The 23,338-nt window shown below is 39.9% G+C and overlaps 1 protein-coding gene across 1 annotated transcript in view; it reads left to right on the top strand.

The window, feature by feature from the left end:
• Positions 1–23,338, top strand: part of DDX10 (DEAD-box helicase 10) — an 856,778-nt gene that overhangs the window by 714,359 nt on the left and 119,081 nt on the right. The window contains exon 17 of the mRNA XM_053708541.1: positions 16,951–17,075. Coding sequence (XP_053564516.1) covers positions 16,951–17,075 — 125 coding nt within the window. The remainder of the gene's footprint in view (positions 1–16,950; positions 17,076–23,338) is intronic.

The raw sequence follows: 23,338 nt of genomic DNA, 5'->3' as shown, positions 1-23,338 counted from the left end.
GTGTGTAGTGACACATTAGTGTGTCGGAGGCAGTGTGTCCCTGCTTCAGCACAAATTTTTTTTTAATTTAAAATTCTTTTGAAATTTTCTTTTGGTTTCCGACTTTCTGCCTGCCTGCTACGCATATCACATGGTTGACACGTAATTGATACCTAGTGGGTTACAGACCATCTTAACCTATTGGCGCAGCTTAGCGGGAACTGAAACTATTCCGATTGGCTGCACATTGGCTCCTGACTGCACATGTAGTTTCCTCAATCGGCTCGTGACTGCATGTGTAGTCAGTGAGTGGGACAGCAGTGTGTTTGCAGCGCGGGCAGTAGTCAGTCAGACTCACAGAGCTCTGAGGGCAGGATATATGGATAGGAAGTGGAAGCTTAAAAATGCTTGATGATAAAATGCGAGTGTCTTTATCGAATATTCCACTAAATATTCCTAAAACGGTGTTCATCCCATTAACCTCATACATCCCATTAAAATAGTAAGTAGCTATTGGTGTTACTAAACTATTTTTTAATTCTTGCACATACAAACTGTTACTTGTAAATACATTTCGTTATTATATAATTTATGTATGTGTCCGTATCTCTTAAAATAAGTAAGTTTAAACTCCTGTTTGCTAGAACAACTGAATTACTGTGTCCCGAAATGATGTAGGTCTAAAAAGTGTGTCACCAACGTGAACAGTTTGGAAAGCTCTGGCCTAGAGGAATAGGACATTTCATACATATTTGGTCCAGACAAATGAACTTGGCATTGAGTATCTGAATTCAATGGAAGTTAAGACTAAAATGAAATGAAATGTTCATCATAAAAGTGAAAGAGCAGTAATTACATGTTAGTGTTTAAATTAATATTTAAAATAACATAAAAAGCATACCTAGGAATTAGTTTTTGACTGTGAAAAGGACATACCTTTACAGAACTGAAGACATAAAGTAGAATTTTTTTTTAGAACTCAAACTTCCCTTTAAAGGGACATAAAACGGAAACTGTATGCTGTCACTATGGAAACCAAAGTATACAATAACAAGACTACTCTTAGCCCAATCAATTTCCTCAACACCAACAAAAATAATAATTAAATATATAGATTTTTCCTTGAGGAGAGTCCACGGCATCATTCCTTACTGTTGGGAATACTGAACTTGGCCACCAGGAGAAGGTAAAGACACCCCAGTCAAAGGCTCAAATACTTCCCTCATATCCAAGTCATTGTTTGCCTTTCGTCACAGGAGGTTGACAGAGAAGTGTCAGAAGATACGGAGTAGTTCCTAATGAGGGGTATCTGCCCTTCAAAATGGTACTGGAGTTTTAAGTAGTCTTTTTCAGCCTCTCAGTGAGAGCATTGACTAATGTTCTAGTCTGGAGATGTAGGGAGAGTATTTCTGCGAATCCATCCAGACTCGTATCAACACCTCTAATCAATCAGTGTTGACGAGTTTCACGGTCTGCTTCCATTACTCAAGTCCATGTCAGGAGAGATGCTACAAGACTGTCAAACTTGAGAGGCCGTGTTCTTGTTCCACGGCATAGATTCCGGTAAGATCAATTTTTATACACATATGATAACAGTGCGACTCCTTTTATCTGTATGGAATCAAGGGTTAATATGTCCGGAGGGAGCTTATTGAACAGGGGGGATTAATCACATAATTTATTTACTTTTTTTGTAAGCTGCTCAGGCAGATGTTGGAACATACAGGTTTTCACTTTAGTTTTTTTGTAAGCTGCGCAGGCTAAAGGGGCTTGGCACACTTTTTCCTATAGAAAGGGCGGTCCTGCATAGCGCACCACGTGACCAGGTGTGGTCACGCTGTTTCCTCTTTCCTGACCGTGTGGTTTATCGGAGAAGAAGCGGTTTCTCTGTTTTGGCCTGGGTCATAGGAGGTGGTGAGTGCCCCAGCCATTGTGTGTATAAAGGTGCCGTTTTATCTTATTACTTAATAGTCTGCTTTATAAGTGCAAGCTATGGAGGATTCTGATGCGTTAGAGGGTACGCCCTCTTTACCTAAGTCTAATACCTGTCTATATTGTGAGGAGGCCGTGATATACCCGCCTGCTCAATTATGTTCCACATGCCTTGATAATGTAATCATGTCAAAGAAAGTTAATATGTTAAGTACCACTGAGTCGTCCACCTCTGAGGAGTCTCCGTCCCGTGAGATGCGTACACTGCAGTCATCTCCTAATACACATGCAGTTTCCCGTAGCACTCCTAAGCCTCCATCTGGAGGGGCCCTTTTACCGCCAGACTTTACTGAGCAGTTACAAATGGCAGTGTCTGTGGCCTTTAGTGCTTTAACTCGCCCTGCTAAGCGCAAGCGAAAGGTCAAATATTGCTATCCTTCCCAGGGGTCATCTACTAGCTTATTGGATTTATCTGATATAAGATTATCTGCTGATGAAGAGGTCTCTAATACTTCAGAGGATGATCTTTCTGGATCAGAATCTGCTGCCTCTAAGCCTCCAGCTGCGGAGGAACCAGACTTTAGAATTAGGATTGAACATTTATGCTTTTTGCTAAAGGAAGTTTTGGCTACTTTAGAGGTCCCAGAGCCTAAATTGCCTGAGGAACCTTTGATTCCTAAATTAGATAGGGTCTACGAGGACAGGGTTGTACCCCAGACTTTCCCGGTTCCCGAAAAGATGGCGAACATTATTAAGAATGAATGGGAAATAATTGGTTCTTCATTTTCCCCTCCTTCTTCCTTTAAATAATTATTCCCGGTTCCGGACTCTCAATTGGAGTTGTGGGGTTCCATCCCCAAGGTGGATGGTGCTATCTCCACACTTGCTAAGCATTCTACTATCCAGCTTGAGGATAGTTCGTCGTTTAAAGAGCCCATGGATAAGAAGATAGAAACTCTGTTAAGAAAGATGTTTCAACATACAGGATATTTGTTTCAACCGGCAGCGGCTGTTGCTGCGGTTGCTGGAGCGGCTACCTACTGGTGCGACTCCTTATCTGAGTTGATCGAGGTGAAGGGTCCCCTCGACGTTATCCAGGAAAGAATTACGGCCTTAAGGGTGGCTAATTCTTTTATTTGTGATGCAAATATGCAGATTATTCGCCTGAATTCTAAGGCTTCAGATTTTTCTGTTCAAGCCTGCAGGGCACTCTGGCTGAAGTCCTGGTCTGCAGATATGACTTTGAAGTCAAGACTTCTTTCCCTCTCATTTATGGGAAATATTCCAGGCCTGGACTCAATTATCGGTTATGGGAGGCAAAGGTGCTTTTTTACCACAGGATAAGAAGAACAAACCTAAAGGACAAGGTCCTAATTTTCGTTCAGAGAAATCCCATTGTCAGCAGCCCTCCGCAAAGCCAGAGCAATCCAAGGGGACTTGGAAGCCGGCTCAGTCCTGGAATAAGTCCAAGCAAAACATGAAGCCTGCCAAGGCAGTCAGCATGAAGGGTCGGCACCCGATCTGGCTATGGATCTTGTAGGGGGCAGACTATCGCTCTTTTCGGATGCTTGGTTTGGGGAAGTGCAAGACCCATGGGTCCTGGAGGTCATTGCTCAGGGATACAGGATAGGTTTCAAGTCTCATCCACCCAGGGGCAGATTCCTCTTGTCAAACCTGTCTTAAAGGCCAGAAAAATGAGAAGCCTTTCTGGGGTGCATGAGGGATCTCTCCTCCCTGGGAGTCATTGTACCGGTACCTCTTACTGAAAGAGTTCTGGGATACTACTCAAAACTTTTTGTGGTCCCATAGAAGGAGAGAACTAAAGTGCTTAAACAAATTCCTAGCTGTCCCTTTGTTCAAGATGGAGACAATAAGGTCCATCCTTCCCTTAGTTCAGGAAGGACAGTTCATGACCACGATAGATCTGAAGGATGCTTACCTTCACGTTCCTATACACAAGGAACACTTCTAAGGTTTGCGTTCCTGGACCAGCACTTCCAGTTTATTGCACTTCCGTTTGGTCTAGCTACTGCTCCAAGAGTTTTTATGAAGGTTCTAGGGGCTCTGCTTGCTGTGGCCAGAACCAGAGGTATAGCAGTAGGGCCATACTTGGACGATAATCTGGTTCAAGCACCATCCTGTCGTCTGGCAGAAGACCATTCGAAAGCTCTTCTATTTCTTCTTCGATCTCATGGATGGAAGATAAACTTAGAAAAGAGTTCTCTTGTTCCCAGTACCAGGGTGGAATTTCTGGGTACTATAATAGACTCCATATCCATGAGGATATTCCTTACAGACCAGAGACGTTACAAGCTAACTTCCGCTTGTCTTTACCTCCAGACCTCCTTAAGGCCCTCTCTGGCTCTGTGTATGGAGGTGATTGGTCTCATGGTGTCCAGCATGGACATCATTCCTTTTGCCAGATTCTATCTCAGACCTCTACAGATGTGCATGCTGAGACAGTGGAACGCGATCATTCGGATCTGTCTCAACAGATTTCTCTGGACAACCAGTCGAGAGAATCGTTTTCTTGGTGGCTTTGTCCAGATCACCTGTTCCAAGGGACATCCTTCTTAAGACCATCTTGGGAGATTGACTATGGACGCAAGTCTATCAGGATGGGGAGCTGTTTTGGGTGCCAGGATGGCACAGGGCCTGTGGACTTGAGAGGAATCTCTCCTCCCGATCAAAATTTAGGAACTTCAAGCGATCTTCAAGCGATCTTCAATGCTCTGAAGGCTTGGCCTCTTCTGGGTTTGTCCCAGTTTATCAGATTCCAATCAAACAACATAACTTTGGTGGCTTACATCAGCCATCAGGGGGGAACGAAGAACTCCCTAGCAATGAAGTATCTTGGACTCTGGAATGGGTGGAGGCCCACAACTGCTCGCTGTCAGCGATCCACATTCCGGGTGTGGACAACTGGGAAGCGGATTTCCTCAGAAGACAATCCTTTCATCCGGGGCAATGGTCTCTCCATCCCGAAGTGTTTGTGGAGATTTGCGAAAGGTGGAGGGCGCCGGAGATAGATCTCATGGCGTCCCGGCTCAATTCCAAGCTACCCAGATATGAGTCGCGGTCCAGGGATCCTCAGGCGGAGCTAATAGATGCACTAGCAGTGCCTTTGGAGGTTCAACCTAATTTACATTTTTCCACCGTTACCACTTCTCCCTCGTGTAGTGGCCCGCATCAAGCAGGAGCAAGCATCAGTGATACTGATTGCTCCATCGTGGCCGCGAAGGATGTGGTTCGCGGACCTGGTGGGGCTGTCCTCATCTCCTCCATGGAGGTTACCTTGTCGCAGGGATCTGCTGGAACAGGGTCTCTTTGTTCATCAAAATCTAGATTCTCTGAGGCTGACTGCGTGGAGATTGAATGCTTAGTCTTAGCTAAGAGAGGTTTCTCTGAGAGGGTTATTGACGCACTCATTTAGGCTCGTAAGCCTGTTACTCGTCGCATCTACCATAAGGTGCAGAGTGCTTACTTTTTCTGGTGTGAAGAGCGAGGTTTCGCCTGGCATAAGGTCAAGACTGCCAGGATTCTTTCCTTTCTCCAGGAGGGTCTGGAGAAGGCCCTTTCTGCCAGTTCCCTGCTGGGACAGATTTCGCCCCTTTCTGTTTTGTTGCACAAGAGATTCGCTGAGCTCCCTGACGTGCAATCCTTCATTAAGGCTCTGATCAGGACCAGACCTGTGTTTAGATCTAACGCTCCTCCTTGGAGTTTGATTCTTGTTAAGTTTTTGCAACGGGCTCCGTGTAAGCATTCGGTTGACATTAAATTGTTGTCCTGGAAGGTTCTTTTTCTGTTGGCTATTGCATCGGCATGCAGAGTTTCTTAATTGGTGGCCTTGTAATGTGAACCTCCTTATCTGGTGTTTCACACGGATAAGGCTGTCCTACGTACCCGCTTGGGTTTTCTTCCTAAGGTGGTGTCTGATCGTAACATCAATCAGGAGATTGTGGTTCCTTCCTTGTGTCCTAATCCTCCTCCTTCGAAGGAACGTTTACTTCATAATCTGGATGTTGTTTGAGCTTTGAAGTTTTATCTTCAAGTTACTAAGGATTTTAGACAAACTTCGTCCTTGTTTGTTATCTACTCAGGGAAGCGTAAGGGTCTGAAGTCCTCTTCGACTTCCTTATCTTTTTGGTTGAGGAGTGTCATACGCTAAGCTTACGAGTCAGCGGGACTTAAACCTCCTCAAAGGATTACGGCTCATTCCACTAAAGCGGTGGCTTCCTCTTGGGCCTTTAAGAACGAGGCCTCTATGGATCAGATTTGTAAGGCGGCTACCTGGTCCTGCTTACATACTTTTTAAAAATTCTGCAAATTTTACGTTTTTGCTTCGGCTGAAGCAGCTTTTGGGAAAAAGGTTTTACAGGCTGTGGTGCCCTCAGTTTAGGGTCCGCCTTTTCTTTACCCCTTCCGTTATCATTCAGTGTCCTCTAGAGCTTGGGTATAGTTTTCCCAACAGTAAGGAACGATGCCATGGACTCTCCTCATATTAAGAAGGAAAACATAAATTATGCTTACCTGATAATGTAATTTCCTTCTGTATGAGGAGAGTCCACGGCCCCCACCTGTATACTACGATGGGCGGACCAAAATTTGTTTTTCTCTTCCGGCACCATTTATACCCTGATATTTCTCCTACTGTTTCTTATTCCCTTGGCAGAATGACTGGGATATGAGGGAAGTGGGGGGGGGGGGGGTATTTGAGCCTTTGGCTGAGGTGTCTTTGCATCTTCTTGGTGGCCAGGTTCAGTATTCCCAACAGTAAGGAATGATGCCATGGACTCTCCTCATACAGAAGGAAATAAAATGATCAGGTAAGCATAATTTGTTTTTTTTAATGTATATGTGTCCGAGATGTCGTCACACACCATGTGACACAGTTGACATTTTGTTTTCCGAATCCCACTATGAATCCGTAAAATCATAGAATGATAAAACTGATTGATCATATTTCTTCCTGTTTGATTATACAGTATCTATCATGTAATATGGTTATATTAGGCCTTTTCTGAATGTCATGGAAATGGTTAGATAACCTTGCAAAAAAAATAGATTTTATAAAATGTATCAATTTACAATATACAGAATTACTTTATTTTCTAAACTCCAATAAACTGAAAATGTAAAAAAGTACAATAATTATCTTTATCAGTTAGAAGTGCACCTCAAACGGATATCAATTTTCACAATTCAACTCTGAAACTTTTGATTTTTTATTTAATATTAAAGGGACAGTAAACACTATATTTTTTGTTGTTTAAAAAGGTAGATAGTCCCTATATTACCCATTCCTCAGTTTTGCATAACCTACACAGTTATAATAATATACTTTTTAACTCTGTGATTACCTTGTATCTATGCCTCTGTAAACTGCCCCCTTATTTCAGTTCTTTTGACAGACTTGCATTTTTAGCCAATCAGTGCTGACTCCTAGGAGCTTCACGTGCCTGAGCTCAATGTAATCTATTTGAAACACATGAACTAACGCCCTATAGTGGTGAAAAACTGTTAACATGCTTTCAGATTAGAGGCGGCCTTCAAGGTCAAAGAAATTGGCATATGAACCTCTAGGTTTAGCTTTCAACTAAGAATACCAAGAGAACAAAGCAAAATTGATAATAAAAGTAAATTCGAAAGTTGTTTTAAAATTGCATGCCCTATTTTAAATCATGAGGGTTTTTTTTTTTACTTGACTGTCCCTTTTAAGTAAATATTAACAATTTTGGTTTTAAAATGGTATAAACGTATGGGTTTATTTACTAGTAAAATACATGAATTTTAAAAAATATAGGTCATCTTATTCTCAAAAATAAGTAGTAAAAGATTAAAAATAATCTTCCACAATGGATGAAGTAGAAATACAATGTGGGAGAAAACAATTTGTGTGTTATAATTGCTTTCAAACTCTGTGATGTCAGGTCGGATGTATATTGCGAAGTTTATTAAAATGGCATGCTGGACTTGTAAAGACCCAAGTTACAAAAGTTAGTGATTTTTTTTAAAGTAAGCTAAAGGCAAAATAAAACTTTCATAATTTGAATAGAGTATACCATTTAAAAAAAAATTCCCTTATCAAATTGTGCCCATTCTTTTAATATTCATATTATCTGAGGCATCATCTCCTACTGAGCATGTGCAGGTTTTTAGTGTGCGAGTATTTGATTCGCTGATGGCTGTCACGTGATAAAGGAAACGGGGAAATGGAAGGAAATTTTTAAATCAATCAGAAAAAAAATGTACTGCTCATTCTAAATTCAGAGTAAGTTCTATTGCATTACCTTTTTATGCTTACTTGATATAAATACATGTATGGCTATCATAATCAATTGATATTGAATGTGTATAGATAATATGGATGTGTCAGTACTGTATAAATAAAGCTTTTATTGTTTCTTTTTTTTTTTTTTTTTTTTTTGGTTGACGTATTTTTATGTTCATTAAAATATTTCTGAACAGTGACAGCCATTGCCTACGAGCACAAATTTTTATCTTTATGTCGAACAGTTTGAAAACAGAGAGAAATGACAACTAAAACTGCTTTGATTTCAGCTAGCTTCTCCTCTTTCTGAGGTCATGGCTGTCAGCTCGGAGCTCAGAAAGTGATATCAATGCAAACTCTTGTGCCTAACCGCTTCGCTGCATTGATCTTTTTCAGACTTTGCAGCTGTTCCCATGAGAGATTAAACTTGCTCTGGGATTTTATGTTCTTTACTTTATAAAACTATTGGAGCAAGTTTCTTCCATGACACTTTGCAATTAGCGTACAATTCACTTAAACAGAAATGAAACGTAGCAGATATTATAAACACCACAGGTTAACCATTAAGCAGCTTCACAGATCTCATTTTCAATTCCTACAAAATGTATTTTTGAAACTGAAGATGTCATGGTTCAAATAGAGCTTCGGTTTTAAGATGCATTTTAGCCAATTGGCACGGACTCATAAATAACCCCACGGGAGTAAGCGCCATGTTATCTACATGGTACACATGAACTAGCGCTGTCTAGCTGTGAAAAAACTGTCAAAATGCACTGAAATCAGAGGCAGCCTTCAAGAAATTAGAAATTACCATATGAGCCTACCTAGGTTTAGCTTTCAACAAAGAATACTAAGGAAACAAAGCAAATTTGATAATAAAATTAAATGTATTAAAATTCAATTTATTACAGTAGTAAGATTAAATTGATAATACTCCTGTAGAAATAAATTAGAAAACTGTTTAAAATGGCATTCTCTATCTGAAACATGAGTTTCCTTTTGAGTTTCATGTATGTTTAATGTTGGGGCTTTTCCAGTGACTATAGAGAAAAGTTGCTTGACCTTGCAACAGGCTACACAGCTATTGTCCATTTCTCCAACATAGGTGTGTCCGGTCCACGGCGTCATCCTTACTTGTGGGATATTCTCCTCCCCAACAGGAAATGGCAAAGAGCCCAGCAAAGCTGGCCATATAGTCCCTCCCAGGCTCCGCCTACCCCAGTCATTCTCTTTGCCGTTGCACAGGCAACATCTCCATGGAGATGGCTAAGAGTTTTTTTGGTGTTTAAATGTAGTTTTATTCTTCAATCAAGAGTTTGTTATTTTAAAATAGTGCTGATATGTACTATTTACTCTGAAACAGAAAAGAGATGAAGATTTCTGTTTGTAAGAGGAAAATGATTTTAGCAACCGTTACTAAAATCGATTGCTGTTTCCACACAGGACTGTTGAGATGAATTAACTTCAGTTGGGGGAAACAGTGAGCAGACTTTTGCTGCTTGAGGTATGACACATTTCTAACAAGACTTGGTAATGCTGGAAGCTGTCATTTTCCCTATGGGAACCGGTAAGCCATTTTCTTAGTTTAGTATAAGAATAAAGGGCTTCATTAGGGCTTAAAAAACTGGTAGACATTTTTCTGGGCTAAAACGATTACTTTACTAAGCATATTTGGCAGATTATAACTATTAATAGTTATTATAATCTTGGGGATTGTTTTAAAAAAAACGGCAGGCACTGTATTGGACACCTTTTTCACTGGGGGCCTTTTCTAGTCATAGGCAGAGCCTCATTTTCGCGCCACTAATGCGCAGTTGTTTTTGGAAAGCAAGGCATGCAGATGCATGTGTGAGGAGCTAAGAACCACTGAAAAAGCTTATAGAAGGCATCATTTGGTATCGTATTCCCCTCTGGGCTTGGTTGGGTCTCAGCAAAGCAGATACCTGGGACTGTATAGGGGTTAAATGTAAAAACGGCTCCGGTTCCGTTATTTTAAGGGTTAAAGCTTTCAAATTTGGTGTGCAATACTTTTAAGGCTTTAAGATACTGTGGTGAAATTTTGGTGAATTTTGAACAATTCCTTAATACTTTTTCACATATTCAGTAATAAAGTGTGTTCAGTTTAAAATTTAAAGTGACAGTAACGGTTTTATTGTAAAACGTTTTTTGTGCTTTGTTGACAAGTTTAAGCCTGTTTAACATGTCTGAACCATCAGATAACGATGTTCTATATGTATGAAAGCCAAGGTTTCTCCCCATTTAAATATATGTGATAATTGTGTCATAGTGTCCAAACAAAGTAGGGACAATAATGCCATAGATAATGATATTGCCCATGATGATTCCTCAAATGAGGGGAGTAAGCATGGTACTGCATCATCCCCTTCTGTGTCTACACCAGTTTTGCCCACACAAGAGGCCCCTAGTACATCTAGTGCGCCAATACTTATTACCATGCAACAATTAACGGCTGTAATGGATAATTCTATCAAAAACATTTTAGCCAAAATGCCTACTTATCAGAGAAAGCGCGATTGCTCTGTTTTAAACACTGAAGAGCAAGAGGACGCTGATGATAACTGTTCTGGCATGCCCTCACACCAATCTGAAGGGGAGGGAGAAATTTCAGATTCAGGGAAAATTTCTCAACAAGCTGAACCTGATGTTGTAACATTTAAATTTAAATTAGAACATCTCCACGCACTACTTAAGGAGGTATTATCTACTCTGGATGATTGTGACAATTTGGTCATTCCAAAGAAATTATGTAAGATGGACATCCTAGAGGTTCCGGTGTCCCCTGATGCTTTTCCTATACCCAAGCGGGTGGCGGACATAGTAAATAAGGAGTGGGAAAGGCCCGGCATACCTTTTGTTCCTCCCCCTATATTTAAGAAATTATTTCCTATAGTCGACCCCAGAAAGGACTTATGGCAGACAGTCCCCAAGGTCGAGGGGGCGGTTTCTACTCTAAACAAACGCACTACTATTCCTATAGAAGATAGTTGTGTTTTCAAGATCCTATGGATAAAAAGTTATAGGGTTTGCTTAAAAAGATGTTTGTTCAGCAAGGTTACCTTCTACAACCAATTTCATGCATTGTTCCTGTCACTACAGCTGCGTGTTTCTGGTTCGAAGAACTAGAAAAGTCGCTCAATAAAGAATCTTCGTATGAGGAGGTTATGGACAGAGTTCAAGCACTTAAATTGGCTAACTCTTTTATTTTAGATGCCGCTTTGCAATTAGCTAGATTAGCGGCGAATAATTCAGGGTTTGCTATCGTGGCGCGCAGAGCGCTTTGGCTAAAGTCTTGGTCAGCGGATGTGTCCTCCAAGACCAAATTGCTTAACATCCCTTTCAAGGGTAAAACACTGTTTGGCCCTGACTTGAAAGAGATTATTTCAGACATCACTGGGGGAAAGGGCCACGCCCTTCCTCAGGATAGGTCTTTTAAGGCTAAAAATAAGCCAAATTTTCGTCCCTTTCGCAGAAACGGACCAGCCTCAAATTCTACACCCTCTAAGTAAGAGGGTAATACTTCTTAAACCAAGCCAGCCTGGAGACCGATGCAAGGCTGGAACAAGGGTAAGCAGGCCAAGAAACCTGCCACTGCTACCAAAACAGCATGAAGTGTTGGCCCCCGATCCGGGACCGGATCTGGTGGGGGGCAGACTTTCTCTCTTTGCTCAGGCTTGGGCAAGAGATATTCAGGATCCTTGGGCGCTAGAAATAGTTTCTCAAGGTTATCTCCTGGAATTCAGGGAACTACCCCCAAGGGGTAGGTTCCACAGGTCTCAATTATCTTCGAACCAAATAAAAAGACAGGCATTCTTACATTGTGTAGAAGACCTGTCAAGAATGGGAGTGATTCATCCTGTTCCATTAGGAGAACAAGGGATGGGGTTTTACTCCAACCTGTTCATAGTTCCCAATAAAGAGGGAACATTCAGACCAATTTTAGATCTCAAGATTCTAAACAAGTTTCTAAGGGTTTCATCGTTCAAAATGGAAACCATTCGAACGATCCTTCCTACCATCCAGGAAGGTCGATTCATGACCACGGTGGATTTAAAGGATGCGTACCTACATATTCCTATCCACAAGGAACATCTTCGGTTCCTAAGGTTCGCCTTTCTGGACAAGCATTACCAGTTTGTGGCACTTCCATTCGGATTAGCCACTGCTCCAAGGATTTTCACAAAGGTACTAGGGTCCCTTCTAGCGGTGCTAAGACCAAGGGGCATTGCAGTAGTACCTTACTTGGACGACATCCTGACAACCTAGCTTATGTATTCCCACCGTTTCCTCTCATTCCCAGGCTGGTAGCCAGGATCAATCAGGAGAGGGCTTCGGTGATCTTGATAGTTCCTGCGTGGCCACGCAGGACTTGGTATGCAGACCTGGTGAATATGTCATCGGCTCCACCATGGAAGCTACCTTTGAGACAGGACCTTCTTGTTCAGGGTCCATTCGAACATCCGAATCTGGTTTCCCTCCAACTGACTGCTTGGAGATTTAACGCTTGATTCTTTCAAAGCGTGGGTTTTCAGATTCTGTAATAGATACTCTTATTCAGGCTAGAAAGCCTGTAACTAGAAAAATTTACCATAAAATATGGAAAATATATATCTGTTGGTGTGAATCTAAAGGATTCCCATGGAACAAGATACAAATTCCTAAGATTCTTTCCTTTCTACAAGAAGGTTTGGAGAAAGGATTTTCTGCAAGTTCTCTGAAGGGACAGATCTCTGCTTTATCTGTTTTACTTCACAAAAGGCTGGCAGCTGTGCCAGACGTTTAAGCGTTTGTTCAGGCTCTGGTTAGAATCAAGCCTGTTTACAGACCTTTGACTCCTCCCTGGAGTCTTATTCTAGTTCTTTCAGTTCTTCAAGGGGTTCCGTTTGAACCCTTACATTCCGTAGATATTAAGTTATTATCGTGGAAAGTTTTGTTTTTGGTTGCAATTTCTTCTGCTAGAAGAGTTTCTGAGTTATCTGCTCTGCAGTGTTCTCCGCCCTATCTGGTCCATGCAGATAAGGTGGTTTTGCGTACTGAGCCTGGTTTTCTTCCGAAGGTTGTTTCCAACAAAAATATTAACCAGGAGATAGTTGTACCTTCTTTATGACCGAATCCAGTTTCAAAGAAGGAACGTTTGTTACACAATTTGGACGTAGTCCGTGCTCTAAAATTCTATTTAGAGGCTACAAAAGATTTCAGACAAACATCTTCCTTGTTTGTTGTTTATTCTGGTAAAAGGAGAGGTAAAAAAGCAACTTCTACCTCTCTTTCCTTTTGGCTTAAAAGCATTATCAGATTGGCTTTTGAGACTGCCGGACGGCAGCCTCCTGAAAGTATCACAGCTCACTCCACTAGGGCTGTGGCTTCCACATGGGCCTTCAAGAACGAGGCTCCTGTTGACCAGATATGTAAGGCAGCGACTTGGTCTTCACTGCACTCTTTTGGCAAATTTTACAAATTTTATACTTTTGCTTCTTCGGAGGCTATTTTTGGGAGAAAGGTTTTGCAAGCCGTGGTGCCTTCCGTTTAGGTGACCTGATTTGCTCCCTCCCCTCATCCGTGTCCTAAAGCTTTGGTATTGGTTCCCACAAGTAAGGATGACGCCGTGGACCGGACACACCTATGTTGGAGAAAACAGAATTTATGCTTACCTGATAAATTACTTTCTCCAACGGTGTGTCCGGTCCACGGCCCGCCCTGGTTTTTTAATCAGGTCTGAGGAATTATTTTCTCTAACTACAGTCACCACGTTACCATATGGTTTCTCCTATATATATTTCCTCCTGTCCGTCGGTCGAATGACTGGGGTAGGCGGAGCCTGGGAGGGACTATATGGCCAGCTTTGCTGGGCTCTTTGCCATTTCCTGTTGGGGAGGAGAATATCCCACAAGTAAGGATGACGCCGTGGACCGGACACACCGTTGGAGAAAGTAATTTATCAGGTAAGCATAAATTCTGTTATCTATGCAGTAACTCTTTTACATGTATATGAATAGCATTTATACTGTTCCAACTTTATTATCCATTCATTTATAGTAAATTGTTATCCAAAGACCACTGGGAACTGTCCAGCTTACAATCAGTTAATTGCATTTGTGTATGTGCCAACACGTGAGCTATTTTATTGGTATTCATGCTTGGTGAGAGTTTAACTGATGGGTTTTTTTAACATAATTCCATTGTGATCAGCTTTGTTTCCTCAGTTACTTATTTTACTTTTCAGCTTTTATGTGACAAAGAACTAACTTAAATGGTCTTAAAAGTGCAAAAAGAGAATACTTTAACTTGTTAGCATTTTATTATTGCATTATTTCTTTCATGGAACTGTTATATCCCTACAAAGGGGTTAATAAACACATAGTTAAAGTCAGCTCCACAGCATTTTGCCATATTTCCAAGGAGTAGGGGCTTCTTATAATTTCCTGTGCAAGAGTTGTTTCATTCATCTATTACCTTCCATTAAAGGGGCATAAATGTGCAAAAAGAAAATGCTCTGATGTTTTAGAGAATTTTATTATTGCACTGTTGTTTGCATATAACTGTTTATCTCCTGCAGAGGGTTTAAACATATATATTCCACTCCAGCTTAACAGAATTGGTGAGCCAATGACAAGAGATGTATGTAGCCATCAGAAACAAAGAGTATACACAGCACCACACTAAGAGCCTGTTTGTACATTCGGTTCATTGAATGTTGCGTCTTATCTGAAATCATGGATGTCTGTAGACATGTTTTTGTGTTATATTCCTTTTATTTGACACTGGATACTAATATGTACAACACAAAGCCGGTTTTACTTCTCTTTATAGGTTGTTGTTTTTTCTTGTCTAACTGAAATATTTTTGGGGGAGGATTTAAAGGGATAGTCTAGTCAAAGTTAAACTTTCATGATTCAGATAGAGCAGCAATTCATTATAAGCAACTTTCTAATGTAATCCTATTATCAATTTTCCTTATTTTTCTTGGTATCTTTATTTGAATGTAAGCTTAGGAGCCAGCTCATTTTTGTTTCAGCACCTGGGTAGCACTTTCTGATTGGTGTCTAATTTTAGCCACCAATCAGCAAACATTACCCATGTGCTGAACCAAAAATGGGCTGCCTCCTATGCTTATATTCTTGCTTTTTCAAATAAAGATACCAAGAGAATGAAGAACATGTGATAATAGGAATAAATTAGAAAGTTGCTTAGAATTGATGCTCTAGCTGAATTATGAAAGTTTAATTTTCACTAGACTATTCATTTAACCCTTCAAATGATTTACTTTTTTCACAAAATACATTTTTGTTCCAAGTTTCTGTAATTATTTTTGTTTTGTCAACAGGAAAAGAGCACCTACTAAATCTTTAGGGCGTTTAACAATATTATATTTACTACAAAACTCATAACTGCTCTTAAAATTATACTATAATACATGTGCAAAATCCAGTTTTAAGTGCAGCAAAGTAAAATAAAATGTTAGTGTTCCTTTAAAAGAAGCCGGATTTATGTGTGTTGCTTTGTGACACAGAAAAACCTTTACTCTGCTGCATCAAACATAACTCAGACGGTTTCAGGGTCTTGTGTTTCTGAAATGTAATTTTCCACATACAACTTAAACATGAACCTTATTATATGGAGACCAAAAAAGAGGTGTTGTGTTTTCAGCCAATTTGTAATTGTTAAAAATAAAAATCATATTCCCTCAGTTTTTATAACCCTGTTATTTAACCAGATCCCATTATAAATGTAACAAAACACCTGCAACGGAACTATCCTTGTTTTGTAAAGGTTTCCAAGAACTGTTGCTTAAAATAGACTTTTTGTAAAAAAATTAATTTGATCCAATGTGCACGAAAGCTCATTTTGGGAATAGTTGTAAATAAAATGTTTTGGGTTGTTTCACTTTATTTTTTTCTTGCACCATCAAGGTGCTTGGGTTAAATTAATCATTAGGATATTTATCTTTGTTGAATTAAAGGGACAGTCTACACCAGAATTTTTATTGTTTAAAAAGATAGATAATCCCTTTTATTACCCACCTCCCAGTTTTTCATAACTAATACGGTTATATTAGTACACTTTTTTACCTCTGTGATTACCATGTATCTAAGCCTCTGCAGACTGCCCCCTTATCTCAGTTCTATTGACAGACTTGTATTTTAGCCGATCAGTTCTGACTCCTAGGTAACTCCACTGGTGTGAGCACAATGTTATCTATATGGCACACATGAACTAACGCCCTCTAGTTGTTAAAAGCTGTCAAAATGCATTCAGATAAGAGATGGCCTTCAAGGGTTACGAAATTAGAAAAAGGAGCCTACCTAGGTTTAGTTTTCAACTAATAATATGAAGAGAACAAAGCAAAATTGATGATAAAAGTAAATTGGAAAGTTGTTTAAAATGACATGCCCTATCTGAATCATGAACGTTTATTTTTGACTAGACTGTCCCTTTTTCTCACTGATGCAGTACACACCACAGCCAGCTATCTGATCCATATGTGCATATACCGCGGCTGAAATAACTTTTACTAGAAGCATTTCGCTAGCTGAAGTATATTGCAGAAATGCTTTTATTTAAAATAAAAAATACATTCATGCACATTTCAATTTTGACCTTACTATCACTTTAGGGACCTCTACCTTAGGTTGCATGTAAATGTAAGAAGAGAACGAAACAGACATGGGAATTAGAAACTTTACAAGCTTGACCTAAAACATTTGCTAATATGAACTGACTGATCATTGTGGAATCCTTTTTTATCTTAGGAAGAGGATGAAGCTGTGGCTTATCTTGACCATAACAGTGAGGATGAAGTTGATCTCAGTGCACTGCCTGACCCTGACAAATACAAAGATGTAGATGAAAATGATGAGTCTGTGGAAGAAAACAGGTGAGATTTGTAGATGTGCATGAAAAGAATAGTTCAATTAACTTGGTAGTTCTATTAAGGGTTTTATACATGTAATATTTTCTTTTAATACATATTTATTTATTTATATATATATATACACATATACACACACACACGCTCGCGTACCTCAGAGATATTGCGGGTGTGGTTCCAGACCACCGCAATAAAGTTAGTCACACTAATCTTTTTGTTTTCCAGTGCATATGATTTATATTTACACTATACTATTGTCTATTAAGTGTGCAATAGCATTATGTCTAAAAAACCATTGTACATATCTTAATAAAAAATACTTTATTGCTAAAAAATGCTTACTATCACCTGAGCCTTCAGTCAAGGCGTAATAAACAAGGTATGTCTTTTGTTTATTAATTTATTTATCATGTATTGTATGTTGTATAATCTATTTAGTTTTCAGACTTCTCCACAGAAAATGTTGACAGCCAATACTCTCTAATATTATAATGTTTTCTGCTATCTGCAGCACAAATTAATTGCATAATTATATATCCATACAGGGCTGGACATTTCCAGTGGTCCACTAGTCCTGGGCGACTTAGAAATTGCAGTGGATAACTTAGAAATTTGACTTTTTCCTATCTTCAACATTGAGTAAACTAGTAACTTTTTCCCTCTTGTAAGTAGCTTTTAACCTCTGACTTGTAAACCATAATGATATTTTTCCACCCCTGTATATATAAATATATAAATGAATATATATATATATATATATATATATATATATATATATATATATATATATATATATACTGTATGTGTGTGTGTTTGTGTGTACACTGTCAGATGACTAGCACAGCTATTGATTTAGTGGTGGAAATGTCACCTCTTTAAGAGAAGAGCGCCGTGCCATGGGCGGCCGGAGACTCTGACTTTATCGAGCTGCCGCAGCACAAGCGGGATAAGTTTAGCATCCTTTTTTTAATGTGTTGACTGAAACTAAAAATAAAGGATATTCACCTCCTGGTCAGCAGGAGGAGGCAAAGAGCACCACAGCAGAGCTGTTAAATAGCTCCTCCCTTCCCTTTCACTCCAGTCATTCTCTTTGCCTACGTTAGTGATAGGAAGAGGTAAAGTGAGGTGTTGGATTAGATTCTTCAATCAAGAGTTTATTAGTTTTAAAGTAGTGCCAGAGTGTGCTACTTTGCTCTAGGGTGTAGCCGTAGTCCATATCAGTCTCTACAGTAGAGCTTTTGGTGGCTATAAAGCAATGGGAACTTGTGGGACATAATTATCACTGCGCCTCCCATACTGATGCTGCCCTGACTAAGAAAGCCTTAAGGATTTTTACTCAGGACTTTCTTTTCTTTCCAGGTCCATGGGAGGGAGAGAACCTCTTAAACCTGGGTCCTGCCTTGCTGCCAGGCAGACAATGTGAGGGTAAGTGCTAACTTTTTTCTGGGGGTAGAGATCTCAGAGAAAGTTTGGGCACTTTCTAAAATTTACCTTTAACCTCATTCAAATTGGATTCAGATTCTCCTAGTTTAACTGGGGACATTAAGGCAGTTAGGACGCAGGCACTGGCATGTCTTTCATTCCCGGTCTAATAATAAGGCTGACTGGGTGAAAGAGTCACTATATCTGCACACAGACATTTACATTTGGCTTGCATTGTAGTCTCCTACAGATGGAGCATTAATACTCACTAGATATGTGGAGTTGTCTACAGGCCTAGAGGGCTGTGCAATGCTTATGTATTATCAGGTGCACAGAGGAGTGTCTACTCATGATGGAACTAAAGGGCTGAACAGTTTAGAGGAGTGCAGACACGTGTTGTTGTTCGGTTTGTCTGCTTGATCCCTGGGGGCTATAGTGTGATAATGGCGACCGGGTGATGACATGTTTTCCTCTTTGTTCATGTACCCTACCGGTATGAGTGCAGTGTGTACGGTGTTACCACGATAGAGATAGAGCTTTATTTTTTATTTCTCCACTTCAGTGAGGGCCACTCCTTTTCTTTCTAACATAATGACTTGGGCGACGCCCACAAGAGGCGGAGTTGGTAAAAAAAATGGCGCCAATGTTTTCTTTCCTCCCTCCTGTCAGTTATGAGTATAAGCTAGGAGTGGAGGATGGCGCTGTATAGAAATCCTTTCCTTTCTGTCACTTCCGGTTATCGGAAGACACGAAGGAATTTCTATATAAATGTTTGCGCTTCAGTCAGCGCTATTATGTGCTCAGTTTTCTGCATAAACAGGCTGTCTGTCGCTTCAGCTGGTTTAGCTGAGGTATAGATAGAGCACTGTCGTTTCTCTCATACTTCTTAGACTTGTTTTGTTTTAGTGAAAATAAAGATGTTAAACTTTTAGCATTTAAAGGGACAGTCACTTGCTATATGTTGATTTTTATTAGCAACTGGTTAAGTTTTTATTTCATTATTCTGCTATATGTAAGGCAGGTTAATTAAAGATGTGTACATTATTTTCCTATCTCACATGCAGTGCCCTGCAGTTCCTTGCAATTTCCATCTGGAATTGCTGCACAAGACATTGCTTCTTTAATGTCATGGCGATGTCTATGAATAGCAATATTGGCATGCTGATTTAGCTTGCTTTTCCACACAGAAATAACAAATTACTTTTGAAATTTAAAGAGACAGTAATGTTTTTTATGTGTCAATTTAAAAAAAACAAAAATCACTTTTTTCTGAACCTACTCCTTCTAGGCGTTTGCTGTTTAGGAGTCTGTGGACAATGGTCCATTTATGCCACTGATTTCTCCTATAGTGTCCCACAAAATGTTTAGGGTTCACATGCAGTGCTCTGCGCTTCCTCTCACACTCCATCCGGAGTTACCCTGCATAGGTTTCCAGTTCTTTGTTCCAGCTCACAGAGCCTTAGTGTTAGAGCCTTGTTCTACGGATGTATGCTCTAAGTCTTCGTTTTTAGCGATTCTTTACAAGGGGAAGGCCTTGGTGGGATCATGCTTGACGATAATAATCTCTTTTTAAATTTACAAAAGGTTTTCCTCCCAGAAACAGGTTTCTGCTTTCAAGATTATATGCAGATCAGATATGAGGAGAGGCGTTCTTACACTGCGTAAGAGACCTTTCAGTCCTGGGAGTGATTGTTCCAGTTCCAATACAGGTATAGGGTCTGAGTTTTCTTTTCTTTCATGTAATTAGCAAGAGTCCATGAGCTAGTGACGTATGGGATATACATTCCTACCAGGAGGGGCAAAGTTTCCCAAACCTCAAAATGCCTATAAATACACCCCTCACCACACCCACAATTCAGTTTTACAAACTTTGCCTCCGATGGAGGTGGTGAAGTAAGTTTGTGCTAGATTCTACGTTGATATGCGCTCCGCAGCAAGTTGGAGCCCGGTTTTCCTCTCAGCGTGCAGTGAATGTCAGAGGGATGTGAGGAGAGTATTGCCTATTTGAATGCAGTGATCTCCTTCTAAGGGGTCTATTTCATAGGTTCTCTGTTATCGGTCGTAGAGATTCATCTCTTACCTCCCTTTGCAGATCGACGATATACTCTTATATATACCATTACCTCTGCTGATTCTCGTTTCAGTACTGGTTTGGCTATCTGCTATATGTAGATGAGTGTCCTGGGGTAAGTAAGTCTTATTTTCTGTGACACTCCAAGCTATGGTTGGGCACTTTGTTTATAAAGTTCTAAATATATGTATTCAAACATTTATTTGCCTTGACTCAGAATGTTCAACTTTCCTTATTTTCAGACAGTCAGTTTCATATTTGGGATAATGCATTTTGATTTGACCATTTTTTCTTACCTTAAAATTTGACTTTTTCCCTGTGGGCTGTTAGGCTCGCGGGGGCTGAAAATGCTTCATTTTATTGCGTCATTCTTGGCGCGGACTTTTTTGGCGCAAAAATTCTATTTCCGTTTCCGGCGTCATACGTGTCGCCGGAAGTTGCGTCATTCTTTGACGTTATTTCGCGCCAAAAATGTCGGCGTTCCGGATGTGGCGTCATTTTTGGCGCCAAAAAGCATTTAGGCGCCAAATAATGTGGGCGTCTTATTTGGCGCGAAAAAATATGGGCGTCACTTTTGTCTCCACATTATTTAAGTCTCATTTTTTATTGCTTCTGGTTGCTAGAAGCTTGTTCTTTGGCATTCTTTCCCATTCCTGAAACTGTCATTTAAGGAATTTGATCAATTTTGCTTTATATGTTGTTTTTTCTCTTACATATTGCAAGATGTCTCACGTTGCATCTGAGCCAGAAGATACTACAGGAAAATCGCTGTCAAGTGCTGAATCTACCAAAGCTAAGTGTATCTGCTGTAAACTTTTGGTAGCTATTTCTCCAGCTGTTGTTTGTATTGATTGTCATGACAAACTTGTTAAAGCAGATAATATTTCCTTTAGTAAAGTACCATTGCCTGTTGCAGTTCCCTCAACATCTAAGGTGCAGAATGTTCCTGATAATATAAGAGATTTTGTTTCTGAATCCATAAAGAAGGCTATGTCTGTTATTTCTCCTTCTAGTAAACGTAAAAAATCTTTTAAAACTTCTCTCCCTACAGATGAATTTTTAAATGAACATCATCATTCTGATTCTGATGACTCCTCTGGTTCAGAGGATTCTGTCTCTGAGGTTGATGCTGATTAATCTTCATATTTATTTAAAATGGAATTTATTCGTTCTTTACTTAAAGAAGTTCTAATTGCTTTAGAAATAGAGGATTCTGGTCCTCTTGATACTAATTCTAAACGTTTAGATAAGGTATTTAAAGCTCCTGTGGTTATTCCAGAAGTTTTTCCTGTTCCTAATGCTATTTCTGCAGTAATTTCCAAAGAATGGGATAATTTGGGTAATTCATTTACTCCTTCTAAACGTTTTAAGCAATTATATCCTGTGCCGTCTGACAGATTAGAATTTTGGGACAAGATCCCTAAAGTTGATGGGGCTATTTCTACCCTTGCTAAACGTACTACTATTCCTACGTCAGATGGTACTTCGTTTAAGGATCCTCTAGATAGGAAAATTGAGTCCTTTCTAAGAAAAGCTTATCTGTGTTCAGGTAATCTTCTTAGACCTGCTATATCTTTGGCTGATGTTGCTGCAGCTTCAACTTTTTGGTTGGAAACTTTAGCGCAACAAGTAACACATCGTGATTCTCATGATATTATTATTCTTCTTCAGCATGCTAATAATTTTATCTGTGATGCCATTTTTGATATTATCAGAGTTGATGTCAGGTTTATGTCTCTAGCTATTTTAGCTAGAAGAGCTTTATGGCTTAAAACTTGGAATGCTGATATGGCTTCTAAATCAACTTTACTTTCCATTTCTTTCCAGGGTAACAAATTATTTGGTTCTCAGTTGGATTCCATTATTTCAACTGTTACTGGTGGGAAAGGAACTTTTTTACCACAGGATAAAAAATCTAAAGGTAAAAACAGGGCTAATAATCGTTTTCGTTCCTTTCGTTTCAACAAAGAACAAAAGCCTGATCCTTCATCCTCAGGAGCAGTTTCAGTTTGGAGACCATCTCCAGTCTGGAATAAATCCAAGCCAGCTAGAAAGGCAAAGCCTGCTTCTAAGTCCACATGAAGGTGCGGCCCTCATTCCAGCTCAGCTGGTAGGGGGCAGGTTACGTTTTTTCAAGGAAATTTGGATCAATTCTGTTCACAATCTTTGGATTCAGAGCATTGTTTCAGAAGGGTACAGAATTGGTTTCAAGTTGAGACCTCCTGCAAAGAGATTTTTTCTTTCCCGTGTCCCAGTAAATCCAGTAAAAGCTCAAGCATTTCTGAAATGTGTTTCAGATCTAGAGTTGACTGGAGTAATTATGCCAGTTCCAGTTCCGGGAACAGGGGATGGGGTTTTATTCAAATCTCTTCATTGTACCAAAGAAGGAGAATTCTTTCAGACCAGTTCTGGATCTAAAAATATTGAATCGTTATGTAAGGATACCAACGTTCAAGATGGTAACTGTAAGGACTATCTTACCTTTTGTTCAGCAAGGGAATTATATGTCCACGATAGATTTACAGGATGCATATCTGCATATTCCGATTCATCCAGATCATTATCAGTTCCTGAGATTCTCGTTTCTGGACAAGCATTACCAATTTGTGGCTCTGCCGTTTGGCCTAGCTACAGCTCCAAGAATTTTTACAAAGGTTCTCGGTGCCCTGCTGTCTGTAATCAGAGAACAGGGTATTGTGGTATTTCCTTATTTGGACGATATCTTGGTACTTGCTCAGTCTTTACATTTAGCAGAATCTCATACGAATCGACTTGT

The sequence above is a fragment of the Bombina bombina genome, chromosome 3, assembly GCF_027579735.1.
Source record: "Bombina bombina isolate aBomBom1 chromosome 3, aBomBom1.pri, whole genome shotgun sequence".
NCBI lineage: Eukaryota > Metazoa > Chordata > Amphibia > Anura > Bombinatoridae > Bombina > Bombina bombina.
This window is presented reverse-complemented; position numbering and strand designations above follow the sequence as displayed.